General features: G+C 38.8%; 2 protein-coding genes across 14 annotated transcripts in view; one reads left to right on the forward strand and one right to left on the reverse strand.

Annotated features, from left to right (window-relative positions):
• The window catches only part of SENP1 (SUMO specific peptidase 1), a 76,634-nt gene extending 60,294 nt beyond the window's left edge, over window positions 1-16,340 (reverse strand). For 3 of the 8 annotated variants that reach the window (XR_006219921.1, XR_006219922.1, XM_042992181.1), the window contains exons 1-6: window positions 16,127-16,340; window positions 12,342-12,389; window positions 10,766-10,896; window positions 8,736-8,820; window positions 7,843-7,884; window positions 3,167-3,326 (exon numbers count right to left, since the gene is read on the reverse strand). Coding sequence is in view for 2 of the 8 variants with exons in the window: in XM_042992181.1 (XP_042848115.1) it covers window positions 3,167-3,326; window positions 7,843-7,884; window positions 8,736-8,820; window positions 10,766-10,896; window positions 12,342-12,389; window positions 16,127-16,340 (680 nt within the window). In the remaining 6 variants the exon portion in view is untranslated. Of the gene's footprint in view, window positions 1-3,166; window positions 3,327-7,842; window positions 7,885-8,735; window positions 8,821-10,765; window positions 10,897-12,341; window positions 12,390-14,849; window positions 14,906-15,490; window positions 16,091-16,126 lie in introns of those variants that run through there. The other 5 variants (XR_006219923.1, XM_042992182.1, XR_006219925.1 and 2 more) reach the window with 4 other exon arrangements.
• PFKM (phosphofructokinase, muscle) overlaps window positions 15,426-25,719 on the forward strand; it is a 44,959-nt gene continuing 34,665 nt past the window's right edge. Inside the window, exons 1-3 of one of the 6 annotated variants that reach the window (XM_015539474.2) lie at window positions 16,279-16,646; window positions 17,443-17,533; window positions 18,181-18,303. In XM_015539474.2, coding sequence (XP_015394960.1) covers window positions 17,452-17,533; window positions 18,181-18,303 — 205 coding nt within the window. In that variant the 5' untranslated portion in view covers window positions 16,279-16,646; window positions 17,443-17,451. Of the gene's footprint in view, window positions 15,509-16,278; window positions 16,647-17,052; window positions 17,071-17,442; window positions 17,534-18,180; window positions 18,304-25,719 lie in introns of those variants that run through there. The other 5 variants (XM_042992176.1, XM_042992177.1, XM_042992178.1 and 2 more) reach the window with 5 other exon arrangements.

Raw genomic sequence — 25,719 nt, forward strand, 5'->3', positions numbered from 1 at the left:
AGTATAAGGTACTTGCTCTTAGCATACTGAATTTTCTTTCTTTTTCTTTTTCTTTTTTTTTTGCTGAGGATGCAGAATACACAGCTGACTAAGCTGAATTCAATGAAAACAACTCTTTAAATCAGTACAATTAGTCTGGATCCAAATGAAATCAGACTAGTCTAAAGAAAATCAAAAAGCACTTACATGCTCTCTCAAAGGGAAAAAAAAAAAAAAGAGACAAATCAAGAAACGGCTTCTTAATTATACAGAACAAACAGATGGTTATCATAGGGGAGGTGGTGGAAGGATGGGTGAAATAGGTAATGGAGATCAAGGAATACACTTCTGATGAGCACGGGATGTTGTATGGAAATGCTGAATCACTACATTGTACACCTGAAACTAACATAATACTGTACGTTAACTGGAATTAAAAACTTAAAAAAAAAAAAAAGCACTTACATGCTCTGCCTCTAACTCTTCAAATTATAATGGTTTCTATGTGTGTTAGAGTGGGGAAAGGAACAAGGACTCAGAATTTTGGGAATAGGCTTATTTCCTTAGGATGGGTGGATGCAGCTACAAAAAGAAAGGCAAGTATAACTGGCTTGGTGAAGATATAATGAATTCTTCACAATGTCTTTTTTATTGATGCTTCCTAGAGTGTGTGTGTGTTTAATGCAAAAGATTTATTTTCTAAAGAAAAAAACAGTGGGAGAACATCTTGCAATGCCAGAGAGCAAGGATGCTTCCAACAATTAATGAGGTTGGGCCAGACACAGCAGTAAGCTTGAAAGAACTCCCACTGGATAAAGCTGTGAGAATGTGAACATTACAAGAATAATGATGGTGGTAGATTGAAACACACTGAATCTGTAATGACACTAAAAAAGAAAAGAAAAATTCCTCTGAACCACATGAAGTGGCTATTAAAAAAAAAAAACAAAAAACCTCACTTTGAAAATTGGTAATGGAAAAGAAGATCTAATCGTATATCCTGCCTTCCCAGTAGATGTATCTTAAGGTAACCAAACAACCCTATCTACTGAGAAAAAAAAGCTCTCCTTCACAGCAGAGTGACAATAAGTGTAGAAGAAATGATAACACTGGAAAAGTATTATTTCATTAACTCTAATAAAATTATTATCAGGCCAAAGAAGGTCAAAAGATACAAATTTCCAAGTTCTAAGTAAGTTCTGGGGATGTAATGTACAGCATGATGACTATAATTAATACCATATTACATATTTAAAAGTTGTTGAGAGGTCTTAAAAGTTCTTATCACAGGAAAAAATAATTTTGTAACTATGTATGGTGATAGATGTTAAGTAGACTTACTATGGTGATCATTTTGCAATACATACGAATACTGAATCATTATGTTTATATACCTGAAACTAATATAATGTGATATGTCAAATATACCTCAATTTAAAAAAATTATCAGATAACAATTATCAATTGATGTGAATAACTATTAGGCTGATACGAAACTGGTCATTGATAGAACACCAAAGTAACATCATTTACATCAGTTATATTCTAGTCACAAGGGGGAATACCTAACTGTACTAAAGGATCAGACTGTTACCTCTCTACTCCAGAATCACTAATGATAGGAGAACCAGATTTAGAGGTTTTCTAATGTGATGTAACACATCACTAGTTTTTATTGAAGACAAAAATCTAGTTTACAAAAAAATACAGAGGATAAATGACAAAATAATACTATGAAGAAGAAACCTGTCAAATCCAAAGGGTGGAACACTATGTATAAAAGTCATGTCATAAGAAAAAAAGGGGTTTTCTAGATTGTAAGAGAATTAAAGGCAATAACCACCAGATGCAATCCTAGATTATATACTGGTTTGGACAAAGAAGCCATAAAGGATATTTTGGGTCAACTAGGAAAATTTAAATACAGTTTAGTGTACAAGACAAATTTACTGAATGGAAAAGAAGATGTGATTGACTTAAAAATCAGATTATTATAAAAGTATGCACAGTATGAATTCATGTTTGAAAAAATGTGTATAAATGCAGAGCAAAACATCTGGAAGGAAATATACTAAGATATTACAGAGGTGATCTTTAACTGGTGGAAACATGATGTTTTTATTTTTTATTTTTACCTATCTGTATTTTCTGATTTTTCAAAAAGCACATGTACTTGTTTCTATAATAACGTTATTTTTAAAAATAACAGTATAGCCTTACTGAGTAAAAAAAGCAACTTGCCAAATGATGCATATAGAAAATCTTTAATGAAGACAAAATAACATTATACATTTCATAGTACACATGCATATATCTCACGCTATATAAGAGCAAAAGAGAAACACACATAGGGAAAGGTGTGGATGGAAATACACCAAGGGGAGGGGAATAAAATTGTGAGGAGTGGCCAAGGGATCTTCAGCTTTTTTGGCAATGTTTTAATTTTTACAATGTGAATGCATTAATGAATTCTTGTGTAATTAAAAAAAATAAGGAGTGGAGAAGACTATCCCTGGGAGTACTGACACATGTTTCCAGAGTCCACGTGCTGATAATCATAAAATAAAAGCCATCTCGTTGGTTTCTATCAATGCCAGCAAGCTTAGCTTTAACTAAGCAGGAAATTAAATGATACCATATTCCTAAAATCCATCACTAGAGTAAAATTTAAGAGCATAAATACTATTTTAAAAAAGAAATATCTTACTAATAAAGTTCTTGAGGGAAACCTTTATAAGCTTAGTGAGGGAAAAGGTAGTGCCTATGAAATTGGGCTGAAAGGATAAAGCCCTGAGGCCATGGGGTGCAGAGTTTCTTTGGTTTGAGCCAGGTCTCTGCTCATGTGAAAGCCTATAAAAATGCGCTGATTTCTTTGCTACTGAAGTCGTAGAAATTGAACGACTTCCACGTTAAGATTCATAATAGCCATATTAATCCCAAAATAAATACTCATTCATATGCACCAAGATTTCCCTCAAAACTCTCCTCTAATGAGAAGCTTTGGATGTCACCAAAATTCAGCACCAATTAAAAGTTGAAAGTTTAAAATGCATTTGTCCATATTTTCATGGTTTAAAGTTCAGAAATGGTGTTACACCTTTAAAATGCCAATGTTAACAACTATCTTATGGCCATTTTCTCTTATACCGGAGGAAAGATTTGTGACCTAAGCAGCCAGAATACCTACCTTGAGGTCTTTCGGGTTTCGAGGTAAAGACTTCGGCTGTTTCTTGATTTTTGTAAAGTTGAACCTGATGCTGGAGTGGAATTTCTCCACTGGCCATTTGCACTCTGGCCAAAGGTTCTTAAATCTCCTGAGCCAAGAAAACTGTCTGAGGAAGGGTTGTCTAAAAGAATAAAAGTTTGAATAATTAGACAAATACCGACAGTAGTAGTTTTCCATATGACTGCAACCATGTCCAACATTGTATTCCAAAGTAATGTGGCATAGCACCATGTGTCTCATGGAAGAAAGATCCCAGTCTCAACTGCCAGTAAAGTCTGCAGTAAGGGAACTTCTACAAACTATAATTGATTCAGCCATACTAACCTGAAAATTGATGAAGGAGCTGAATCCTGCCACAGCCATGTGCCTTATCTGCATCAATGTGACTCCGTGGTGTCCACCAAAAGTCAACATTTTACCCCAACTATATCTTGCAAGCACTCCCAGGCCTGGGCCTGAAAGAAGGTAGGCCAGACCAGTAAGAAAGCAGGTGGAGGGCCAAGGAGAATTGTAATTCAAATGAACAACAGTTATTGCTTAATAAGCAGCTGGTGTCACTTTGTTTTTAATTACCATGTTCACGACTCAGGGGCTCTCTCTAAGAGCAGAGATAACTTCATTGCTGCTTATTCTGGCTGGCTTATGGCAGGAATGACCCATCATATGCATCTGGTTCTGGTATGATTATCTTCAGTCACTTAATGTCATAATCATCAGACATATCAATACTCCCTCCAATGCTTGATATTGCAATCAGACTAAGAATTATATTTGGATCTTCTGACTTGTGGCTTATAGGCTGGGGTAAGAAAAGTTTCTTGAAATTTCACCTAGGACTAGAATAATTTCTAAACCCACCTCTCCCTATCAGCAGGATCAGACAATTTAAAACAGCACCTTCAAAATAACTTCAGATATTAGGTTATGGAACTCTGAGGAACACCAGCGGAAAATTGAGAATGATAATTGTCTACTTCTTGAATTTTTACCTAATGTGGACATCATTTTGAAGACCTTTCAAAGCGAAATACCACAGAATTCTGCACAATATTATGTTATTTCAAATATTTAATGTAGCTCTTGATACTGTATCCAAAAAATAGACCAGGTGACAAAAATAAGTTTTGTTTTGTTTTGTTTTGTTTTTTTAGGATCAGGAATATTGGGATTTAGGATGAATAAGACAGGAAAAACAGCAGTGGTCAAGGGTGGTGTTAGTACCAGTTGATTCACCAGTGGATGAACCTAATCTAAAATTATATTTACTTTCAAAATGAATTATAACCTTTTACCTTTGTAATCAGTATCTATGCATAGCATCTATCACTGTTACTTTAAGGAGAGAAACATAAGACTAATAAAAATGAGTATTATTAAAGGCCAGAACATTTTTATCTTTAAATGCAAAGTAATAACAGTAGAAATCTGTCTCTCACACGTTTTGCTACAATATGATTAGGGAATGATTTGCCTAGAGATGTCTACTTAAGGAATAAGTCTACCAAAAAATGCAAAATTACCCTGACAAGTGTGAAATTTGAGACCAAGGAGAAGCCAGAGTAGCCTCCTCAATGGCATTTGACAAAGGCTTCGGCTTTCAAATGCAAGGGGAAAGCACAGGATCAGGCAGTCTGTTTAACCAGAACAAGGTGGTTCTATCCCCACTCGATGAAAGCAATGAATAGTCCAGTATTGCTGATGTAATCAAGCAGCGATAGAGAGGGACCAACATAGGGCTGCAGACACTCTTTTTTTGGTGTTGGTTTAGCCTGGTATTCTGTCATCATTAAGAGATCAGATTGCAAATGCCACAATTAAGATTACTTATTATGTGCACACACACACACAAAACTATAAGGAAATACACCAAAAATTTAATTTTAGTTGTGTTCCAATAACAGAATGATAGGTATTTTTCTACTTTCTCTACAAATTTTCTACAAGGACAAGGCAATATTTTATGAACATAATGGAATAAACTCTTATATTTTAAAAAATGTAGATCAAGCAATCACTACTATGAAAGTAACCATCATCAGTTGTTCTTGTTAACTTTCAGGTTTATTTAGTTATAAATAGCAGGATGCTTTAAATTATCTACTAAATGCCAGTGTGGCAACCTAATTTAACATATTTTCCAAAGATAAGACATTGATAATGACTCTAAGCTTGAGCAAAATCATTTCTTTTTATCTTTATCTACTTTTCTTTGTTTAGGGTTTAAAATGTTTTAATTTTCTTTTGTGTTCTTAATAATTAAGCACAATAAATTGTGTTCTTAATAAAATCAAGAGCTCTTGAAGTCTGAGCAACATTAAGTTATTAACGGAAAGATTTACATTTTCTCTGCTTTCTAAAAATGATTTTTTTAAATCAATGTTTTTAAATAGGTTAATCTTGAGTGGAATAAGAAGCAGATTTTTTAAAAGCTTGATATAGAGAGGCAGAGCCAGTAAAGCAGTAAATGGTAAGCTCCAGACCCTAGATTCTAAAGTTTTGGGGCTTTCCCATGTTCTTTTTCACCTTGATGGAAAAGAGAATAGAGTCAGAATGAAAGGCTGAGAGAGTCAGAATGAAAAGACTAAAGCAGTAAATGGGATACCCACATCTAGCCCAATCAAGCAGTGAAGCTCATGGTGACTGACCACAGAAATTAATGTGGGGATTATCGGAAAAGAATACATACAAAAGAGGTAGTAGAGACAAAATTCTGCAGGATTTAAAATCAATTGGAATGGGTGTGGCAGGAGAACGAAATTAGGAAAAGTACACAATAAAAAGTACGTTTGATTTGAACGTTTTATTACAAGAAAAAAGTATGTAACTCTTAGCCTTCACAGATTAAAAATTCTGATGGTCAGAGAGCAACCCTGGAGGTCTGTGACATGCCATACCTTTGCTTGGTCAGGGATTAGATGAAATTTGGTAGGCACAAATCTGAATCCTCTGCTTCACGCTTTAATTTAGAGAATGAATCTAATAGTTCAGCATCCCCATTTCAACATGGCTGTTGTTATTTGTTATTCATCACATATACAGTAACTGTTATGAAGTTATTTTTTTGCTTTTCCTAAAAAAAAATGGCCTTCAAGCGACAGAGAAAAACTTCAGTGTAAGATTTTGATACGAGGATCAATTTATGGTATGAGGACAAACAGGAAAAATCTAACTCTCAAGAATCATGTCACTGAGTACAAAGCCAAGAATCTGGCCAAATATCACCACAGTCAAGAACATGAGGATTTGAGATAATCTCAGATATATCCTTTGTGAATATTAAGGGTCTAATGAAATTTAGAAGAAAAAAGGCTATACAGGGGTGCCTGGGTGGCTCAGTCGGTTAAGCTTCCAACTTTGGCTCAGGTTATGATCTCATGGTTCACGGGTTTGAGCCCCACATTGGGCCCTGCACTGACAGCTCTGAGCCTGGAGCCTGTTTCAGATTCTGTCTCTCTCTCTCTCTCTCTGCCCGTCCCCTGCTCATGCTCTGTCTCTCAAAAATAAATGAATATTAGAAATTTTTTTTTTTAAAAAGAAAAAAAAAAGCTATACATACAGATGTTTTTAAGTCATATTATTTACAATAGCTAAAAACAGTAAGTGTGAAGGGGACCTAAACTATAGGGAAAATAATGAAGCAAATGATTGCATGGGCCCATTATCCTAACTCATAGCCCCTCGGGTCCCACTGCATTTGTGAATTTAAAATTTTTGGAATTTTAGAGAGATATCCTGGTATATACTATGGTAGCACTTCAAGGTATAATCTGAAGCTGCACCCTGTAATCAAACATATTGATGGATCTGCAGTGAAATGTGTGGTGATATATCTGCAGTGAAATAAATACTCATATTTATAGATAAATAAAAGACACAAACAGCTTCAGGTCAATTCATGTAGGTTTTGCCAAGGAATTAATTCAGGTCAGGTCACTTTTGATACCAAATGAATTAAGAAAATAATTTTTGGTTTTCAGAGCTTTTTGGATTTTAGAAATGTACATAAAGTATTGTGAATGTGCATATCAGTCCCATGGATTATTAGAAATGAGCATAAAAAGGTAGATACAAAGAATAACATGTAAACAGATGGAAAAGTAAAAATAAAAATATATGGGCTAAAAAAGATTACATGTATTGAATCATACGATGTATACCAAGCATGTACACAGATAAAAATTAGAAAAGGCCAGAGTTGAGTTGTTATGGTCAGCAGATTTTGAGTATAATTTTATGTAACTGTTTATTATTAAGCAATTATTTTAAACTACAAGTAAATATTCTACCCAATGGAAAATCAACATATGAAATTATAAGCAAACACAGTTCAAATTGAAATACTAATGATCTCATTTCATTAATGATCTCATTTCATTATCTACTCAACTGTCCTTCCCCTAGAATGAGCTGTCCAACCAGATTTCAGGCTCTCTGCTCATCAGAAAGGCCTTTCCAATAATAATGATGGCAGAGTTACTTTCTGAGCCAGTTAACTGATTTTTCCATACAAATTATGCACACACTATGTGGAGACCATTTCCCGTACCAGGAGAGGAAATCCAGAGCCCAGGGTAAAGTACCACCCACCTAAATGACATTTAAATATAATATAAATCTAAAAAGATCATCATACTAACGTCTTTTTAGGGGAGGAGATCTCATCTTGCTGACAAAGAATCCTGAGGAAGCCAAATAACAATAATTATTATTTGCATTTCATATTTATAATCTCAATTTATCCTTATAAAAATCCCATTAGGGCAGGTTCAATGGTATTACTAGTATTCCCATATTTGCGGTAAGGTGAGGAGATTGAAGAATTAGTAGTGAAAAGACATGGGAAGACCACCATCATCTTCCTGGGTTGTAGTGCCAGGAAGCTAACCAACAAAAACCTCTTAGTTTCCCCAAGACAGAGCCAGAAGATAACTGTAAGTCCTAACATTAGGAAGGGGGCAGATGGAAAGTCAGGCAGGCCAAGGACTAGGAATAGCCTAGAGAATGCTGACTTCTGTCATGGATCACAAGCTGAATAGGCAAGCCCTTGAATATGCAAGCATGGCTGTGGCAGGTGCTAGACAGAAACATGTAGTTAACATTTCCTGCCCTGATGGAGGGACAAGCTTGTGTAGAAATAATTTTTTACGATTCATGATTTCAAGCAAAATAAATAGGCTAGCTCTGTGCTTTAAATCCACCCAAAACAAATATCCTTTACATCATATATGCATATTAAAAAAAAAAAAAAAGCCAAAACCAAAGCTGTACTGCTTTTCACAATGACATAATGAACAAGTAAGGAAATGGATTAAAAAAAAACTTTTTCATTAAAAATATGTGGTTTGAGACCAGGTCAGTAAAGTATTATAGCAATGCTCCTTCCCCATTCACACACACAGTGATGTTTTATGGGAGAAAATACAATTTTGCTCTTGACAATGTTTTCACTTTAGAGATAGTAAACACAAACAATTTGCTAGGAAGAAATCTGAATGGTATAAATGCCTTGACTCCAAGCAATGCGTCATACCTGAATAATAATTTGGATTATAAGCTGCACTTCTTGTAGAACATGTATAAGATCGGTCCAAATTTCCTTCCCTGGAAGGTAATATCTAAACAAAGCAAAAGATTTTTCGTAAATCATATTTTTACAATAAAATGGGATAAAAATTTATACTAGGAAAAATGTACCATTAAACAAGATTATGACATATTTCAGAATTCAATATAATTGTATTTTTATATACTATAAATGTACTACGTACTAATAAGAAAGAAAAATACACAAACAATCTGATGGAACTACTGAGGCTTCAAGGGGAAAAATGGGCAAAGTATCTGCTACACAACTTAATGCAAAGGATGTTCACTAGAAGGTAAATATGTATGTGGTATATCCTGTTCTGCAAGCCAGCTGTATCAGTTATCAAAGGGGGTGACAAAATGTACCTGTTTGGAATCTTTTGATAACTTCATACAGAAGTTCTTAATCGGGGGTGGGTACTGCACCCCAGTACCAATCTGGAAATGTGTGGATATATATTCAGTTAAATTATTAAAAATGATTATTGGGGGCAGATACTACAGGCATTTAGTGCCCAAGTGTCAAGAATGCTAAACATTCTGCTATGCTTGGAAGAGATTCACACAGCAAAGAATTGTCTCATCCATATTAGTAATGGCTTTCCTACTGAGAAAAACTGCTTTAGGGGCGCCTGGGTGGCTCAGTTGGTTAAGCGGCCGACTTCGGCTCAGGTCACGATCTCGCGGTCCGTGAGTTCGAGCCCCGCGTCGGGCTCTGTGCTGGCAGCTCAGAGCTTGGAGCCCATTTCAGATTCTGTGTCTCCCTCTCTCTGACTCTCCCCCGTTCATGCTCTGTCTCTCTCTGTCTCAAAAATAAATAAACATTAAAAAAAAAAAAAATTTAAAAAAAAAACTGCTTTATTACTCAAACCTTAATGTGCAAATAAACCAGCTGAAGATTTTTTTCCTTTTTAAAAAAAAGTATTCATTTTAGTTCCAGGTGTACACAATTATCCAACTTTTCTATGTGTTATGCTATACTCACCACAAATCTAGCTACCATCTGTCACGCTATATTCCCTATGCTGTGCCTTTTATTTCTGTGACTTATTCATTCCATAACTGGAAGCCTCTATCTCCCACTTACCATCACCCATTTTGCTCCACTCCCCTCTCTACAACCATCAGTTTGTTCTCTGTATTTATAAATCTTATTCTGTTATTTGTTTATTCATTTATTTGTTTTGTTTTTTAGATTCCACATATGAGCTAAATCATATTTGTCTTTCTCAGTCTTATTTCACTTAGCATAATATTCTCTAGGTCTATCCGTGCTATTACAAATGGCAAGATCTCATCCTTTTTAAATGCTATATAATATTCCATTTGTATATGTATACCATTCATCTATCAATGGACATTTAGGTTGCTTCCATATTTTGGCTATTATAAATAACGTTGCAATAAACACAGGGGTGCATATATCTTTTTAATTTAGTGTTTTCATTTTCTTTGGGTAAATACCCAGTAGAGGAATTACTGGATCACATGGTATTTCTCTTTATCAGATAAAAAGTTTTAAAACTGTAGATTCTGACTGAGGAGGTCTGTGGTGAAGCCTGAGATTCCGTATTTCTAACAAGCTCCCACGGGATGCTGTTGTTTCTGGTCCTTTGAGAAACTACACTTTTTATAGCACTGGGAAATCTCAGAGCCTCTGAATATTTACAAATTGCCCATTTAATCCCAACAATTTTAAGACACTAGTTTAAAAGAACACTGACCTGTGTTTTCGTGATTATAATATGCATAGGAATAAAATGTTTTCTAAAATAAACAGTTCTCAAAGAACTCATACATAGCCTGGTTCTTGTTTTAACTTTAATATATCAAACAAAATTCAGAACACCAGAAATACCAATTCTAAAAAGTTTATATATACATTCGTCCTTTTGAGTATGGCATTTAAATTACATTAGATGAAAACTGAAACCAAAATAATTCATTAAATAAGGGAAGAAAATTATTCCTAACCTGATGGTCAGAAAGTGAAAGCTGGTCCTCTGGAAAACCTGTTTGTCCCAGGAGATGGGTTTTGAATATGGAGTTGTGGTTCACTAACGTTACTTCTCCAGCATCCATCCTCATCCTATCAGCAATATCATCTGCGAAAAGAATCCAAAATTAGTTCAAGTCATAGAATTCTTCAATAACTACTTTCCTATGAACAAATCTTTTCACCTAATAAAAATGATTTCCAAAGAACAGCTCTATAGTCAAATAAAACCTCTTTCATAACTAACCATTGGCCAGCAATCTCAAAATGTCATTGTCAAAAAGAGGCCCATGTGCAGAAATTGGCTCATTTGGAATTGACTGAGATCATCTGCCAAACAGTTCAAAACCTATACAAGTATTTAAAAAAAAAAAACAAACCACATTTAATTCGAAGTTTCTTTAAAAAATTAAATTTCCCCTAAAGAAATGTTGAATGTTTTAACTAGAAAAGAAGTAATTACTTAAAACACACACACACACACACACAGGGAAAAAAACTCATCATTCAAAAACAAACACTCAAAAACAGTTAATAACTGTTTATTTCCTTTGTCTAACTCAAAAAGTGCTTAAAAATGAATCCACCTGAACTGTCTTTTCTGCAAAAAGTATAATGTATACATATGGCTCTTGACAGATATCAGCTCAATTACTATAATACTGTGGCAGAACCTTGCTTTATAACCATCTTTGAGACCTTTGTTAATGTAAGAGAATAGAAGCAAATGAGAGTGACAGAATTCAGTAACTTACACTGACATCAGCAATTAGAGAAAAGGGAAACAAATGACCAGGTAAGAGAGACGGTAGACTAAGCAAAAGGAAAAAACAGAAACAAGAGAGAAGACTAATGTGAATCTAAAAGGAGCACGTGAGATGTTATAAGATATGTAAGATCTAACTGTATAGACTGTTCAACCTATTCCTAATTGGCTACTAGTCCTGACCTTGTATGGATCCCCTTTCTAGACATGAAGAACTATGAATAATGCAAAATGTTGCATTCATAGTGAATTCTCAATGTTACCAGCTAAGTGAAATTTTAAAATTTACCCTAATCAAATTATTTATCACATAGATGGTGGTATAACATAGTACAAAAGAACAGGGACTCTGAAACCAGGCTGCCTGAGTTTATATTCTGGCTCTGCCAGTTATAGTTGTTTCTTAACTTCTGTGTCTCACTTTCCTTGTTGATATTAAACACCCTTGTAAGACAGTTGTAAAAAATTAAATGAATTAATATATTTTGAGTACTCAGAACAGGGCCTGGCACATAGTAAATGTTTGCTAGTGTGTATTTGGCTTTTTCAATACAATGAATGAGAAAATGGTTCCAAATGATGCTATAAACAATGTCTCAACCAAGAGTATTGTCTAGTATTACAGTATTACATAATTAAGTTGAGATCTCTCTTAAGATTATCACTAAGCACAAAGATGCAAATACTGAAAATGTTAAAAACAAAACAAAACAACAACATTTTTTCATTCCAACCTAACTAATCAGAGTAACTAAAAGACTCAATTACTACTTCAGAGTTAGACTTACCCATGTCAGGTCTTTTCACATCACTGACTTTAGCAAAGATACAAAGTTCTATAAAAGAAGACAGAAAACGGAAATGTGACATTCTGGAACACCTCTTTCATACAATTGTAGAATAGGAAGCCATTCAAAGTGACATTTGTGTTCTTAGGAAAGAAAAATATAAAATGGTAAGAAGAGATGACTTGATAGAGAAAACAGACACTAAAACTAACCGGAGGCAATTTGAAACATTTCCAGAACCTGAGCTGTATTAGACAGCAATTACAGACTACCCACAGAATGACAGAACATTACAGCAAGAAGCAAATTGGGAGTGCCAAACCTTAAAGATTGATTTGTATATATATGGTCATAAAGTTAGTGACTGAACTGAAATTACAACCTGGAAATTCTTCACAAACCGTTCCTTTATTACCTCATGCTAAACCACTTAATTAAAAAGTGATAGATCTTGTGGTGGTCCTATTAGACTTCTTTTCTAGAAGTTTTACTCAGTGGCCAAACATAAAGCTACTGACACTCTAAGAACAATCAAGGAATATTTCCCAATTGTACTAAAGTACTCTCTCTCCCATCATTAATTAAACTGCTACAAACCAAAGCCCCTTTACCTACATGAAATCTTCTCCTCTGATGTACCCAATTTTCCCAGAAAAAGGAAGTTAAAAGCCTAACTGTGTGGAACTAGGTTAATAAACATGTCCTTGGCACCCATGCTTCTTGGCAGATTGAAGAGGAGACTAGGGATGGTAGCAGTCACACTTATTACCGTCATAATCTCATTACCAAATTTTTAAAGTTTATTTATTTTTTTGAGAAAGAGTCCACATGCATGCATGCAAAAGCAGGAGAGGGGCAGGGAGACAGAAAGAATCCAGAGCAGCCTCCATGCCCAGCAGAGCCCAAGGCAGGGCTCGATCCCAGGACTCTGAGATGACCTGAGCTGAAATCAAGAGTCAGTCGCTTAACCAACTGAGCCACCCAGACGCCCCACCATATTTTAAAAAGATTGAGCATATCATCAACTTTAGTTTGTCATCAACCTTATCAATCAACTTCATCAACTTTAGCAATATCAGGGCTTCAATCTACTAAGGGCTAGATGATGATAACAGGTATTCCTTACGGTCACAATAATGAAATGCAGGCACAAAGGAAGCCTGCTTGAGCTTTTCTTGGCATAGCTACAGGCTAAGCAGAGCAATCATCTGATTACCCAGTCTTGCTGGGGAGGGTTCCCAAAGAATTTAAGCCTTATATTCAGGCTTCAAATATATTTCCAAATGCTCAACGTAACAAAAGGCTTCTATCTGGAAATTTTCCAGGTATTCTTTCCTCTTCTTCCTTTTTAAATAAAGCAGAATCCCCTGGGTTCCACATTAATAATTAAAGCCCCACATTTACATTGTAACACAAATGCATCAGCTTCTTCAGTGTGCTTATGTTACTTTCTCTTTGCCATTTGCCTTTACGTTAGAAGTAGGGATATCTTACTCCAAGATGCAACATGAAATGCTGGATCTGGAAACGTTAATGCCACCAAACTCTTGTAACCCTAAGATTTTTCTGCCTTTTAAGAAAAGTATTCCGGGGTGCCTGGGTGGCTCAGTCGGTTAAGTGTCAGACTCCTGATCTCGGCTCAGGTCATGGTCTCACGGTTTGTGAGGCTCTACGCTGAAAGTGCGAAGCCTGCTTGGGATTCTCTCTCTCCCTCTCTCTCTCTGCCCCTTTTCAGCTCACGTGCTCTCTCTCTCTCTCTCTCTCAAAAATAAACTTTTTAAAAAAGTATTCAAACAATATTTCCTAGTTCACATTGTTCATTTAATTTACTAAAAGAATATAAGCTATTACAGCTATTCAGGTGACGTCAATAGCTGAACACAAAACAATAGGAAATCTGAAAGAAAAAAAAGATGGCGAAGTCCTGACAGTAACAAAATGTAACAAGTATGGCAAAACATGTATAAGCTTACATGCAAACAGGTGACTGTAAAAGAGAATGTTTAGAGCCACAATGAAGTTACTAGAAAGTATTTACTTGAGGAGAGGCGATTAGCTTTATCCAGGACCAAATGGGGTTAGAATAATTTATGATATGAGAAGGGAATGGAAATATGGAAACGACCAAGTGAATCATTCTAGTCTGAACTCTGGATATGTATATGATACAGTTCGTAGTATACACCACGTATTTGCTTGTGTTTCTCGTATTTTCACATGCCATCTCTCCCAGTTAGACTCTAACACCTCAACACTGTAACGCCTTAAAACACTGAGTATTCAATTCCTTTCATACACAAACATTTACTCTGCACCAATTACATACAAGGTATTAGGAATACAAAGATGAGTAAGAAATGGTCCCTGCTGCTGAAACACTGTCAACTGGGGGGAAAACAGATCCATAAAAAGATCCTCATAGCAAGAAAATAAAGCCAGTGCAATTGGTAGGAGGCGTGGGAGTCAGGTAAAGAAAAGACTTTCAAAGCAGTAGTCGAGTTACATCACCTTGGCCTGAAGTGGCAGAACCTGTTTTTTAATCCATTTGCTCCCTCTAGACTTAACTCATCAGATGGGTGACATGAAGACCATGTCTGCAGTCGGGATGAATTGGAATGGGGGGGGGGGGGAATGAAAGAGACTTCTCAAGAGAAAAATGAAATGAGGCTTCCAGACTGGGACTAAAGGGGAAAAAGGGATCGCTAAATTGGAAGAAGATTCAGGGATCATGCTTAAGAGACGAGGAAGGTTTCACTGTAACTGTAATTCCAAATTCTGTGGAATCTACCTTTCAACAGGAGCCCGTGACACCAACTAGCTCCACAAAGACTGAGGAGATGGTGTGATCCACTCCATTCAGAATATCCAATTAGAACAAAGACGCGAAGTAAAGTAAGTGGTAGCCTATATAAGGCTTTATATAAATTTTATAAGCACCCCCCCCAAATAAGTGTACCAAACGTGAAGTGAAATGACCTCAACAAGGCTGACTTGAAAGTGATAAAGGAGTAAGTTATTGCCAACGAGATAAGTGAAAATACTGCAAAGGCACCGATAAACAGAAATCAACAAACTGAAGAGAAGCCGGGCATATATCCAGAGAGACCACGTTAGGGCACACCAAGAAAGAGACGGTTCAAGGGAATTACCAGGAGGCGATGAGCCAGGTAAGCAAACCGTGGCAGTTAAGGGGGTTTTCATAACCTGGGCAGGAGGGTCCAGACGTTTCTTTCTGGTGGTGGCACACTAGCGATATCACGTCTCAGGGAGATACCACAGAGTAAAAGAGTTGGAGAAATGTTTACGTGAGACGCAGAAGTAGTCGAGAAATATCACTCAGGTCTCAAGGAAGGCGGGAGGTGAAGCAGGTGTAACAGAAAGCTGAGCTTCCCGGTGAAAAACAGCTTTCCCGTGAGAGAAGACCCTGCTCGGGCGGGAAAGCCCCGAAATCCCAACCGGCCTTTTTGCCCCCAGGAGGGCTGGGCGCCGAGATGGGGCCTGTGGTAACGACAAGGGAGACGGCCTCTCGCCGGCCCGGGAGAAAGAGGCCTGAAGGAACGGCCTCGGGAAGCCTAACTAACGGCCGCCGGCCACATCCCGGCCGGTGGATAGCCGGGGGGAGGGGAGGTGGTCCCAGGGGGCGGGGCAGAGGAAAAAGCGCCGTCCCCACAGCCCTCCCAGCTTCCGCCCAGCCCAACCCAGGCCGCTGGGCCCGGACCGGCACTGCCTCCCGGCCCAGGCTCCCTCCATCCTCACCCCTCCCCCAGCTTCCCGCCGCCACTCACCGAACCGGAACCGGCTGCTATGCGAAGGGGTTTCCGGCCGGGCGCGGAACGCAAAACCCGGGAACCGCCGCGAACCGGAACAGCCTCCACAACACCGGAAGAGCCGTCCGGTGGCTGTGGAGGGGCGGGGGTGGGGCGGGAGGTCAAAGAGCAGAGTTGAGGACTCGGGGGACGCCTGCGCAGTGTGGCCAGGCCTGAGAAGCCCGGGGACCATCTAAGGCTGAAGTCATAATTTCCCTGTTCCCCTTTTAGTTTGGGATTTTTTTCTCGTTCCCGTTCTCGTTCTCGGATTACTGTTAGTGTGCCCGTCGTCCTTCGCTTTTTCCTGTTCCCTCGATCCCCTTGCACGCCGTCTTCTGGTTCCGCTTGGCGATTTTTGCTCTCGCTCAGGTTTCCATGGCAGCTTTTTGCTGTGGCCGTCAATCGGAGGAAACTTGTGGCCACTTTGACGGATGTGGACCTGAGAGCTAACTCGAGCTCTATACCGTGTTTCATTGAGAATCACGGAAAGTTAGTGCTTGTAGGAAATATCTTAATCTAACGGTTTCAGGGAAGTGAAGTCATTTCCCAAAGTTATAAAGTGCATGGGAGATCTGGGACTAGGAAACACGTTTCTTAATTTGTAGGCCTGTAGTCTTTGCACTACATCATGCTTGATTGGCCATTCGGGAGAAGAAAAAAAAAAAAAACCAGTTTGGGATTAGTTTAAATTAGATTCTGGAAACTTGTGGCACTTTACAGACCTCTGGAAGAGTTTGAAACATAGGGAGAGGTGTGAGGAAAGCTATTGGCGGTCCACCAAAGACCTACTTTTCCGAGTAAAAATAGAAAAGGATCCAGGAGTCTGCCCTCTGAAGAACTAAATGGCCCTGGTGTTGCTCCTGTGACTGAATGGATTAACATATAATCTGTGCTCTACTTTAAAAAAAAAATAATTGGAAGAAGTATGTTTATTCATTCAGACTTTTTACAAAGTCCTTCAACTTGGCCTCTGGACTCAGGCCCTGTCTAGAAGTCTTGGAGAAATGCTTCTGAGTAGACCCTCTAGACCTCAGAAGTCTGAGCTCAGACTTTATTAAAAGAACAGGAGTCTCTGTAGGCCCCAGCCTCTTACCTACTCTGGAAAAAAGGAGATGCTTGCTGAATTCAGATCTTGCCCTGTCAAATACATAAAAGTAGATTATTTGCATCACTTCATATGCTGATACTACATATTGTCATGTAGTATTGGGCATACCTGATCCATATCAGTTTTGTCCATCTTAAATCATTCCATAGATCTGTTCATATGGATTAAACTCCGTCTCTATTTCTAGGAGACAGCCATGCATAAGGAGGAATTTCATCTGAAATTTTTCATGTGTGTGATTCAATCTCGCGGGTTAGTCAGGACTCCTCAGAGCACAGGTACCGTTGTCTCCTGATTATACACCAGTGACAAATGGGTTCTCTTGCAGGAATTTCTATACAGGATGTAAAACTTACTAGTCTAAATGTAGGCTTTAGGGGTCAACTGACTTTATTCCATCCCCACTATAGTAAAATATTTGTCACTGAGTCATGTCTCTTCCTTGCACAAGTATCAGCTGAGATTTTGGTCTGATATGTGGAAATAGGCCCAGGCAGGTAAGGAGGACTTGGGAGTTAAGGAAGAACAAAATTTATAACACATGACCTGGTAGTTGATTTCTCTGTCCTTTGTGAATTATTTTAACCTTTCTGGGCTAATCTGTGGGAGTTCTGGTTACAATTGTCATTGATACTCTAAAACCTATAAGATAGAGTCCCAAAGAAAAATGGTTTTCTATTACATCTCAGTCTCAAAGTATCTAGAGATATGTTCTGCTTTTCTCTCATTTATGTCAAAGGAGTAGAACCTTTTTAAGGTAAGATAATATTGAGAAAAGTCATCACTTCTCTAATTTTTCACTGAATTATGGAAAAAAGGCCCTGGACAGCTGAGAGTTACAGAGAAAAGGAGAATAAGTAGCACTTCCTTCCCTGAATCCCACCTTTAGAATAACCTCAAGTAACCTAGAGATACTGCTTTTCAGGGGGAGAAGCTTCAACTTCCAGCATGCTCATACAAAAGCCACCACCTGAGATAGACAACATGAAGTATCTACATGCTACGGATGATCCAGACACTGTGGAAGGCATACCTATTTTGAAAACTGGTGAGGCATGTAGTTAAACAAGGGGGTGGGGAGAGGTGGAAAGGAGTGTTGGAAAATGAAGTTTATGCATACATTATAAATTAGGATACAACTACCAAATTTGAAATATGAATTAAGACACAAGGGAGAAAGTGTGTGTGTGTGTGTGTGTGTGTGTGTAGGGGACATAGAGAAAGTAGGAGATCATCTGGGAAACTAGAAAGAGGGACAGTTCTCTCTATGAAGAACACCTTAATTTAGTCAATAGTAATTCAACTGGCTCATAACTGTAAGGCACTAATCTAGTTTATACTATTATTAGCAACCTGGATATGTAAAAATGTGAAACTCAATGGATTATATAAAGGAGTTATTATATTGCAAAGTGATTCCAAATATTGTAAAAAATACTCACCTTGGGAATCCATTTAGTAACAAATTTCTGTTGTATATTTTAATTTTTTTTTTAACCTTTATTTTTGAGACAGAGAGAGACAGAGCATGAATGGGGGAGGGTCAGAGAGAGGGAGATACAGAATCTGAAACAGGCTTCAGGCTCCGAGCCGTCAGCACAGAGCCCGACGCGGGGCTCAAACTCACGGACCGCGAGATCATGACCTGAGCCGAAGTTGGACGCTCAACCGACTGAGCCACCCAGGAGCCCCACTGTTGTATATTTGAAATAGTGTGTAACTCACAATTTATATGAAACATTGGAAACACATCCCTAGGTTTCCTCTCAAATGAAATACATCTATATTGGAGTCAGTTCACTGCAAACATTGCATTCCCACATGTGCCCCAAAATAGACTAGAAATGATAGAGACATTGTACAAATTATACATATAAGACATAACCTTGTCATTTTTCTAATAGTTTACGGTTTGACAGATTATTTAGTCCAGATTATTTAGTCCAACTCCTTCTATTTCAGGAAGAAATTCAAGTCTAAAGTGATCTTCCTCAAGAACTTAAATTCATTGGAATAATTACTCTCAGCACCTGTGAAATATATTGCAGCATTTATCCAATAATCTTTTGAGCAGTTGCTATTCAAAGTCATTATTCTAGGCTCAATAGCTGTGAACACAAACTAGCATTTTCCCTTTCCCCCAGGAGCCTCTGATCAAGAAGGGAGTTAAGTGAAGAGCTTGATAGTTTTGAGTAAGTGAGTAAGTGAAGTGCTTGATACCTTTGGTTCGAAATGAGTGAGTGAGTAAGTGAAGTAAGTAAGTGAAGGGCTGGATACCTTTGGTTCAAAATGTTGAATTTCAAAAGAGGATGCCACAGAGATGTAGGGAAGGGAGGGACCAACTGACTGCTTAGGCAGAGCTTCACTGAACTCTAGCAGGGCACCATGTAGGCAGGGCACTATGGTCCAAGAGCCAGTCCTAAGCTTTGAAATGCATAAACTATAGCTTAATTCAGTCTCATAAGTGAACCTAGAGTTAACCATACTCACAAGAAAATGGTTTATACACAAGAATATCAACTTATGAAGACTTTGGAGTAATATGTATCTATATATGACAACGATGTGGGGTCTGTGTCCCTTTAATCAGACTTGCTTTGCCCATCCATAAACAGCTGTTAGGTATAAGAAATAAGCCCAGCTGGTGGCCTTGTCCTACAGTTCCTTGAATTTGTATAGATTATTTCTTATTCCCTTATCTTCCCTACTTTTCTCATTCTCATTTTGCTCTATACCTAATACTCGCTTCAGACCCCCTTAGCTCTGATGGCTCATTTGGACCTGCTTCTGTGGTTTGAACTCAGCATTATCCCATGGAAAAAAATTCTGATGTTAACTTCTGCCTTTAAGCACTGAGACCCCAGGTAAGAGCTACAGTGAATCCTTCCAGCTTTCCCACTGGAGATGAAGAATCAATATTGGGACCTCTGTTCCTCCTTATCTGCCTCTCTCCCTGCCTGCTTCCCTTTGTTTCCTTCCTTCCTTCTTCCCTTCCTCCTTTTCTTCCTCCTTCTCTACTTCCCTCCTTCTTTTTATTCCTTCCAAGAAAATTGGTCGAGCGCATACTATGTCCGGCACTATAGTTGGCACTGGGAATAAAGCAGCAAACAAAACAAGTACGTTGCCTACTTGCATGAAGTTTTAGTCTTGTGGGAGTAAGAAGTAATCACATAATCACACACAGCGGGATTATTCGAATGGTCCTAGTACCATGGAAAACAATAATATCACAGGATGTAAAAACAGGGCACCTAACCTGGCCTGAGAGGTTGGAAACACCTTTTCTAAGGAAGTCCTGAAAGATGAGTGTGACTTAGCCAGGAAGAGGGGGTAGAAAAGCTTTTTGGGAAAGAGGACAGTAGAATCTGAGTTGAGAAGGAGTTTGGCTCATTAGAGGAATAGAGAAGACCAGTAGAACTTGGGTGAGGGAAGAGTAGCTGGAGAGTGAACTATAAGGATAGTATAAGAGCCAAATCATGCTATGCCTTCTAGGTCAAATCACTGAAGAGTGACAGGTCTGGCCCCTGGGTTGAAGATGAATTGGAGGGGGCAAGAGTGGTCACCGGATCTGGTGGGATGGGAAATGTCACTGCCTTGCTCCATTCCTCACGTAGGGCATGAGTGAGGAAATCATGCCATCAAATAGCATGGTTGGCAGAGGTGAGCCCAGAGCTACTGATGCCAAAACACCCCCAAAACCTGGCCTGGCGTCCCTCTGCTGCTGCTGCTGCTGCCGCTGCCAGCCTGAAGAATGCATAGGGACTCCTTCTAGGATGGTCAGCTTCTTGCCCCAAGTGAAGCTATATGTGGACATGCTGAGCTCTAATCCTGAAGAAAAATGGAACACATTTTGTTTCTAATCTCACACTTGGCAGGGAAGCAGCTGCAGTTACTATTTTCTCCAAATCCCTGCACATTAGAATAGACAGCTCTGCCTGTACTATGATGAGGCAGGCTGTGTGTGTGTGTGTGTGTGTGTGTGTGTGTGTGTTTCTGGCCTTTAGCGGGTCAGTTCCTAACATAGGGAAGCCATTGGTTCCCACACTGGGGCACAGCAAAGGAGTGACTCACCTAGGCCCTAACCTTTACAAAGAATGGTGGTTAGAATTCCCGGGGAGCCGAGAGTGTAAGACCATCATCTCCAGCAGAATGGCTCATGGGCAGCAGGTAGCTTTGTGGGCCAGACTCTGGTCCAGCGGATCCAGCTGCCCACTAGACCTAGACCCTCTCCTCTGCATATACCACTCCTGTTCACTGATGGACAGCCGGCCTTAGTAACCTGTGACTCCTGAGATGATTACGTATCGGGCTGCAAATGAGGGAGCATGCCAAGATAGTTGTGTTACACCCATCTGCCCCTGTGTTACCACTTCTCCTTGGAAGGGTAAGACCCTACTACCAGATTCCTCACTTTAGTTAGGCTATCTGTCACCAGCATTGCCCAGGTTCCCCCCACCATTCTGTTCTTTTAACAGTGAGACCGTCAAACCCGCTCACGCCCTGGTTTATGCAGACCAGGATGCAAAGTTTCTCCAACACTGTGAATGCAACTGATACGTAAAGATGTCACCATAGCCAAAGTTTCTTCCAAGCAGGTTATACTGTTTTCTGCATCAGACACAAGATTCTCCATATACAGATGCCATGTTATAAGTGACCCAAGAACCTGTACCCTTGTTGAAGGAAAATCAGTGGGGGTTCTGCCTCTATAAAGATCATCTTAGTCTCAACTAGTTGCCATTCAACATTGATCTGGTCCCAACCTTCTAGGACCAGCTGCAGAGAACTTAAGTTTTCATGAAGCTGAAACTCTCAGGGCTCTTCAAATGTAAACTGAATTGGGAAGATCATTAAGTAAGAAAATAGCCATACAAATTCTCTTCTTTCAGCCAAATATGCAAGGATACCATTAGACCTGTGGAACACTTTTTTCCCCCCATCTTTTATTGATTAATAGAGAAAATCTCATGCATCCTCTTAGGCCACCCTACTCTGGGTGGTCCCCTATCAAACTGCCTCTCAAGTCAACCCAGATAAATAGATTTAAGAACTAAATATATATTCCTTGGAATATAGTGCTTACTAAAACATCTAACCCTTTCACATGCTTGATGAGGTATTAGTAGATCTGAAGTGGAAGACTCCCAGGATTGTCTTATGTAATTATTATTTGTCTTCTCTGTTCTGATACTGCCCCCCCCCCAAAGCTTACCTCTTTAAGGAAAGAAAAAGTTTATCTGGTCTAAGCTTGAGGCTACATATCTTAGCTGAAGAGTTTATTTTCCTCTGCCTTAATCAAGGCTTGAAGTTAGTGCCTTCAGCCTATAGTAGGGGTCATCTGGACACCTGTGACTTCTTTCCTGAGCTAGCTTTCCCAAGAATTTGATAGTAGTTGGTGAAAATGACTTCATAGGACCTATTCAAGCCTTTTTGGCATGTAAGTTCATTTTTCAAGTGATGGTGTTCTCAGACCTCCACACTTGGAACAATTGTTCTCAAACTTTATCGTGCATCAGAATACCTGGAGGGTTTGTTAAACCACATTGCTGAGACCCCACCCCTAGAGTTTTTGATTCAGTAGGTTCCAGGTCAGCCCCAAGAATTTGCATTTCTGACAAATATCCAGATGATGCTGAATCTGCTAGACTGGCATTGTCTTAAACCAGTGCCCTACATCAGAAACATTAGTATCAGTGGCTGGTGGCGGCTGCTCTGTCTCCAGGAGTCATCCTCTCCCAGCCAGAGCCAAAGATGACTCTTCAGTGCAGACAGTGGTTTACTGTCTATGCCCAGGGTCTCTCCTTAAGGAGTTTTCCATTCTGGTGGAAGGAAACAGATAATTACTAGATGAGATCTAGGAGTTTTGTAGTCATCTCAGCAAGGTTTTTCCAGTCCACCCTATGTAACATAGCACCTTTGTCACTCTGCTTCTTCTTTTTTTTAAGTTTACTTATTTAAGAGGGAGCAGGTGTACAGCAGGGAATTGGCAGAGAGGGAGACAGAGAGAGAGAGAATCCCAAGCAGGCTCCACATTGCCAGCACAGAGCCCAACACAGGGCTCGAACTCACAAACCACGAGATCATGACCTGAGCCAAAACCAACTGACAGAGCCACCCAGGTGCCCCTGTCACTCTGCTTCTTTGCTCTGCTTTATTTTTCTTCAAAGCACTTATCACTACTTGATTAATTTGTTTATTATCTGTTTTCCTCACTAGAATGTAAGCTCCATGAGGACAGATCTTTTTTTTTTTTTTTTTTCCATCCTGGATCCCCTTGAGTCTAGAACAGTGCCTATCATGTAATAGGTGCTCAGTATTTGCTGACTGAATGTGTGAAACCTAGAGTAATGCTATTTCTTATTCTTCTGGGTTAGAGTCATACCTGGACAACTGCCATACCTACTTCTCATTCCCAAATGTCCTGGTACACCATTACTAGCATCCTTAACATCATCTTCATCATCTCATCACAGTGGTCTAAATGTAGATCTGTACCCATTCCATAGTCATGACACCATCCTTGTGGCAATGAATGGGCTCATGAGTATGGCATACATCATCCTCTTTATTGCCCCCCCCCCCAATCTGTGCCAGCGTTAGGTAATCATTGTCAAAGAGATGTTCTGTCTTCATGATCTACTCAACTCTCTGGTAATAATGTCTAGCTTTATACTGGTTTGGAGGGTACTGTCCAAAGCTTTCTATATCTTCATTTACCTACCCACTACTTAGCAGAGCTAATGGTCAGGGCATATGAACCACATACTTTAGAATACTTCAGCTGGTTTATTGAAGTGCCCTTCCTATCTAGGTGTTGCATAATTGTCTTTAAACATATTTGGACACTTCTCTCCTCCAGAATGCCTTCTTTTATAGTAACTATAATTTTTGCACCTACTCTCTGCCTAGACTTCATGCCAACATCTCAGTAGCTAACTGGTATCTGGAGAGTTCTGTGAAGTCCAAGAGGACCTTCTAAATACCTTCCTGTTCTCTGAAAATTAATACAAAGAATATGCCTTTCATTGTTTGTTACCAAGGCATGACATATGAGGTGAGATATCATTTGGCATTTCTATATGCATATTAGCTTTTCCTGACATGCTGAAAACAGGTAGACCACCACCAGATAGTACAAGAAAGAAGAAATAGTGGATTTTAAGCACATGGGCTTCTCAGTCCAGCTGACCTTCTTTTGGGTTCAGTCCTTTTTTTCCCCCTCATTGTCTGCCAAGTCCTCTAAATTCTGAATTTTATCTACCAACCTCAACAACTGAATAAAGCTGATTATAGTTTGGACAAAGTTCTAGATTTCCACCAGTCCCCTAGTTATGTAAATCATTAGAACAGGCATAGGCCCCCTTGAGAAGCCTATCAGAGGGCCCCAGTACAAACCGAGGACATTTCAGCTTTCTTCTTTAGAGGAAGAGTCCAGGGTATCCTTCTTCAGCCCCATTAAACCACACCAGCAATGAAAGTAATCTTGGAATGAGTTCAAATTCAGCAGCTGGCTTAGTTTGTTTGCCTGGAGAATTTGTTGGTCTCATCTCTTTTTTGTCTATCTAACTTGCTGCTTTGCTCTTGTAATTCCTGGTCCTAAACTCTAATAAGCTGTGCAATTTACTCCTGACACTTTTCTTAGGCACCCTAGTTTGTATGGCAATGTTTAGACCTCTTCCTCAACCCCCTCTTCCTTAGCCACCATACTGTGTTTACCTGTAGGCTTCATGTACCTGTTCTGAGGGATGCTTCTCAGCCTCCCCCATTAGAGGGATGAGGGTTGGACATATGTCATATTTCCTACAACTGCCCAGATTCAAAATTCTCTCCCATCATCAATCTACCATAAAATTATGTATCCAAATTTTGATATGTAAGATAGATCAACCATAGCCAGCTAAAATACCCTTTACAAGTTGTTCACATTCCTTAGAAACTATATTTGAAATTTAAAAGTTGGTTGATAAACAGAAAAGTAGGTAAAAGTGAAACGTATGGTCTTGGAATTTAGGATTAAAATTAAAGAAAATCTATTTTTATTTTATTTTATTTTTTATTTTTTCAATATATGAAATTTATTGTCAAATTGGTTTCCATACAACACCCAGTGCTCATCCCAAAAGGTGCCCTCCACAATACCCATCACCCACCCTCCCCTCCCTCCCACCCCCCATCAACCCTCAGTTTGTTCTCAGTTTTTAAGAGTCTCTTATGCTTTGGCTCTCTCCCACTCTAACCTCTTTTGTTTTTTTCCTTCCTCTCCCCAATGGGTTTCTGTTAAGTTTCTCAGGATCCACATAAGAGTGAAAACATATGGTATCTGTCTTTCTCTGTATGGCTTATTTCACTTAGCATCACACTCTCCAGTTCCATCCACGTTGCTACAAAAGGCCATATTTCATTCTTTCTCATTGCCACGTAGTACTCCATTGTGTATATAAACCACAGTTTCTTTATCCATTCA

The sequence above is a fragment of the Panthera tigris genome, chromosome B4 (assembly GCF_018350195.1).
Source record: "Panthera tigris isolate Pti1 chromosome B4, P.tigris_Pti1_mat1.1, whole genome shotgun sequence".
NCBI lineage: Eukaryota > Metazoa > Chordata > Mammalia > Carnivora > Felidae > Panthera > Panthera tigris.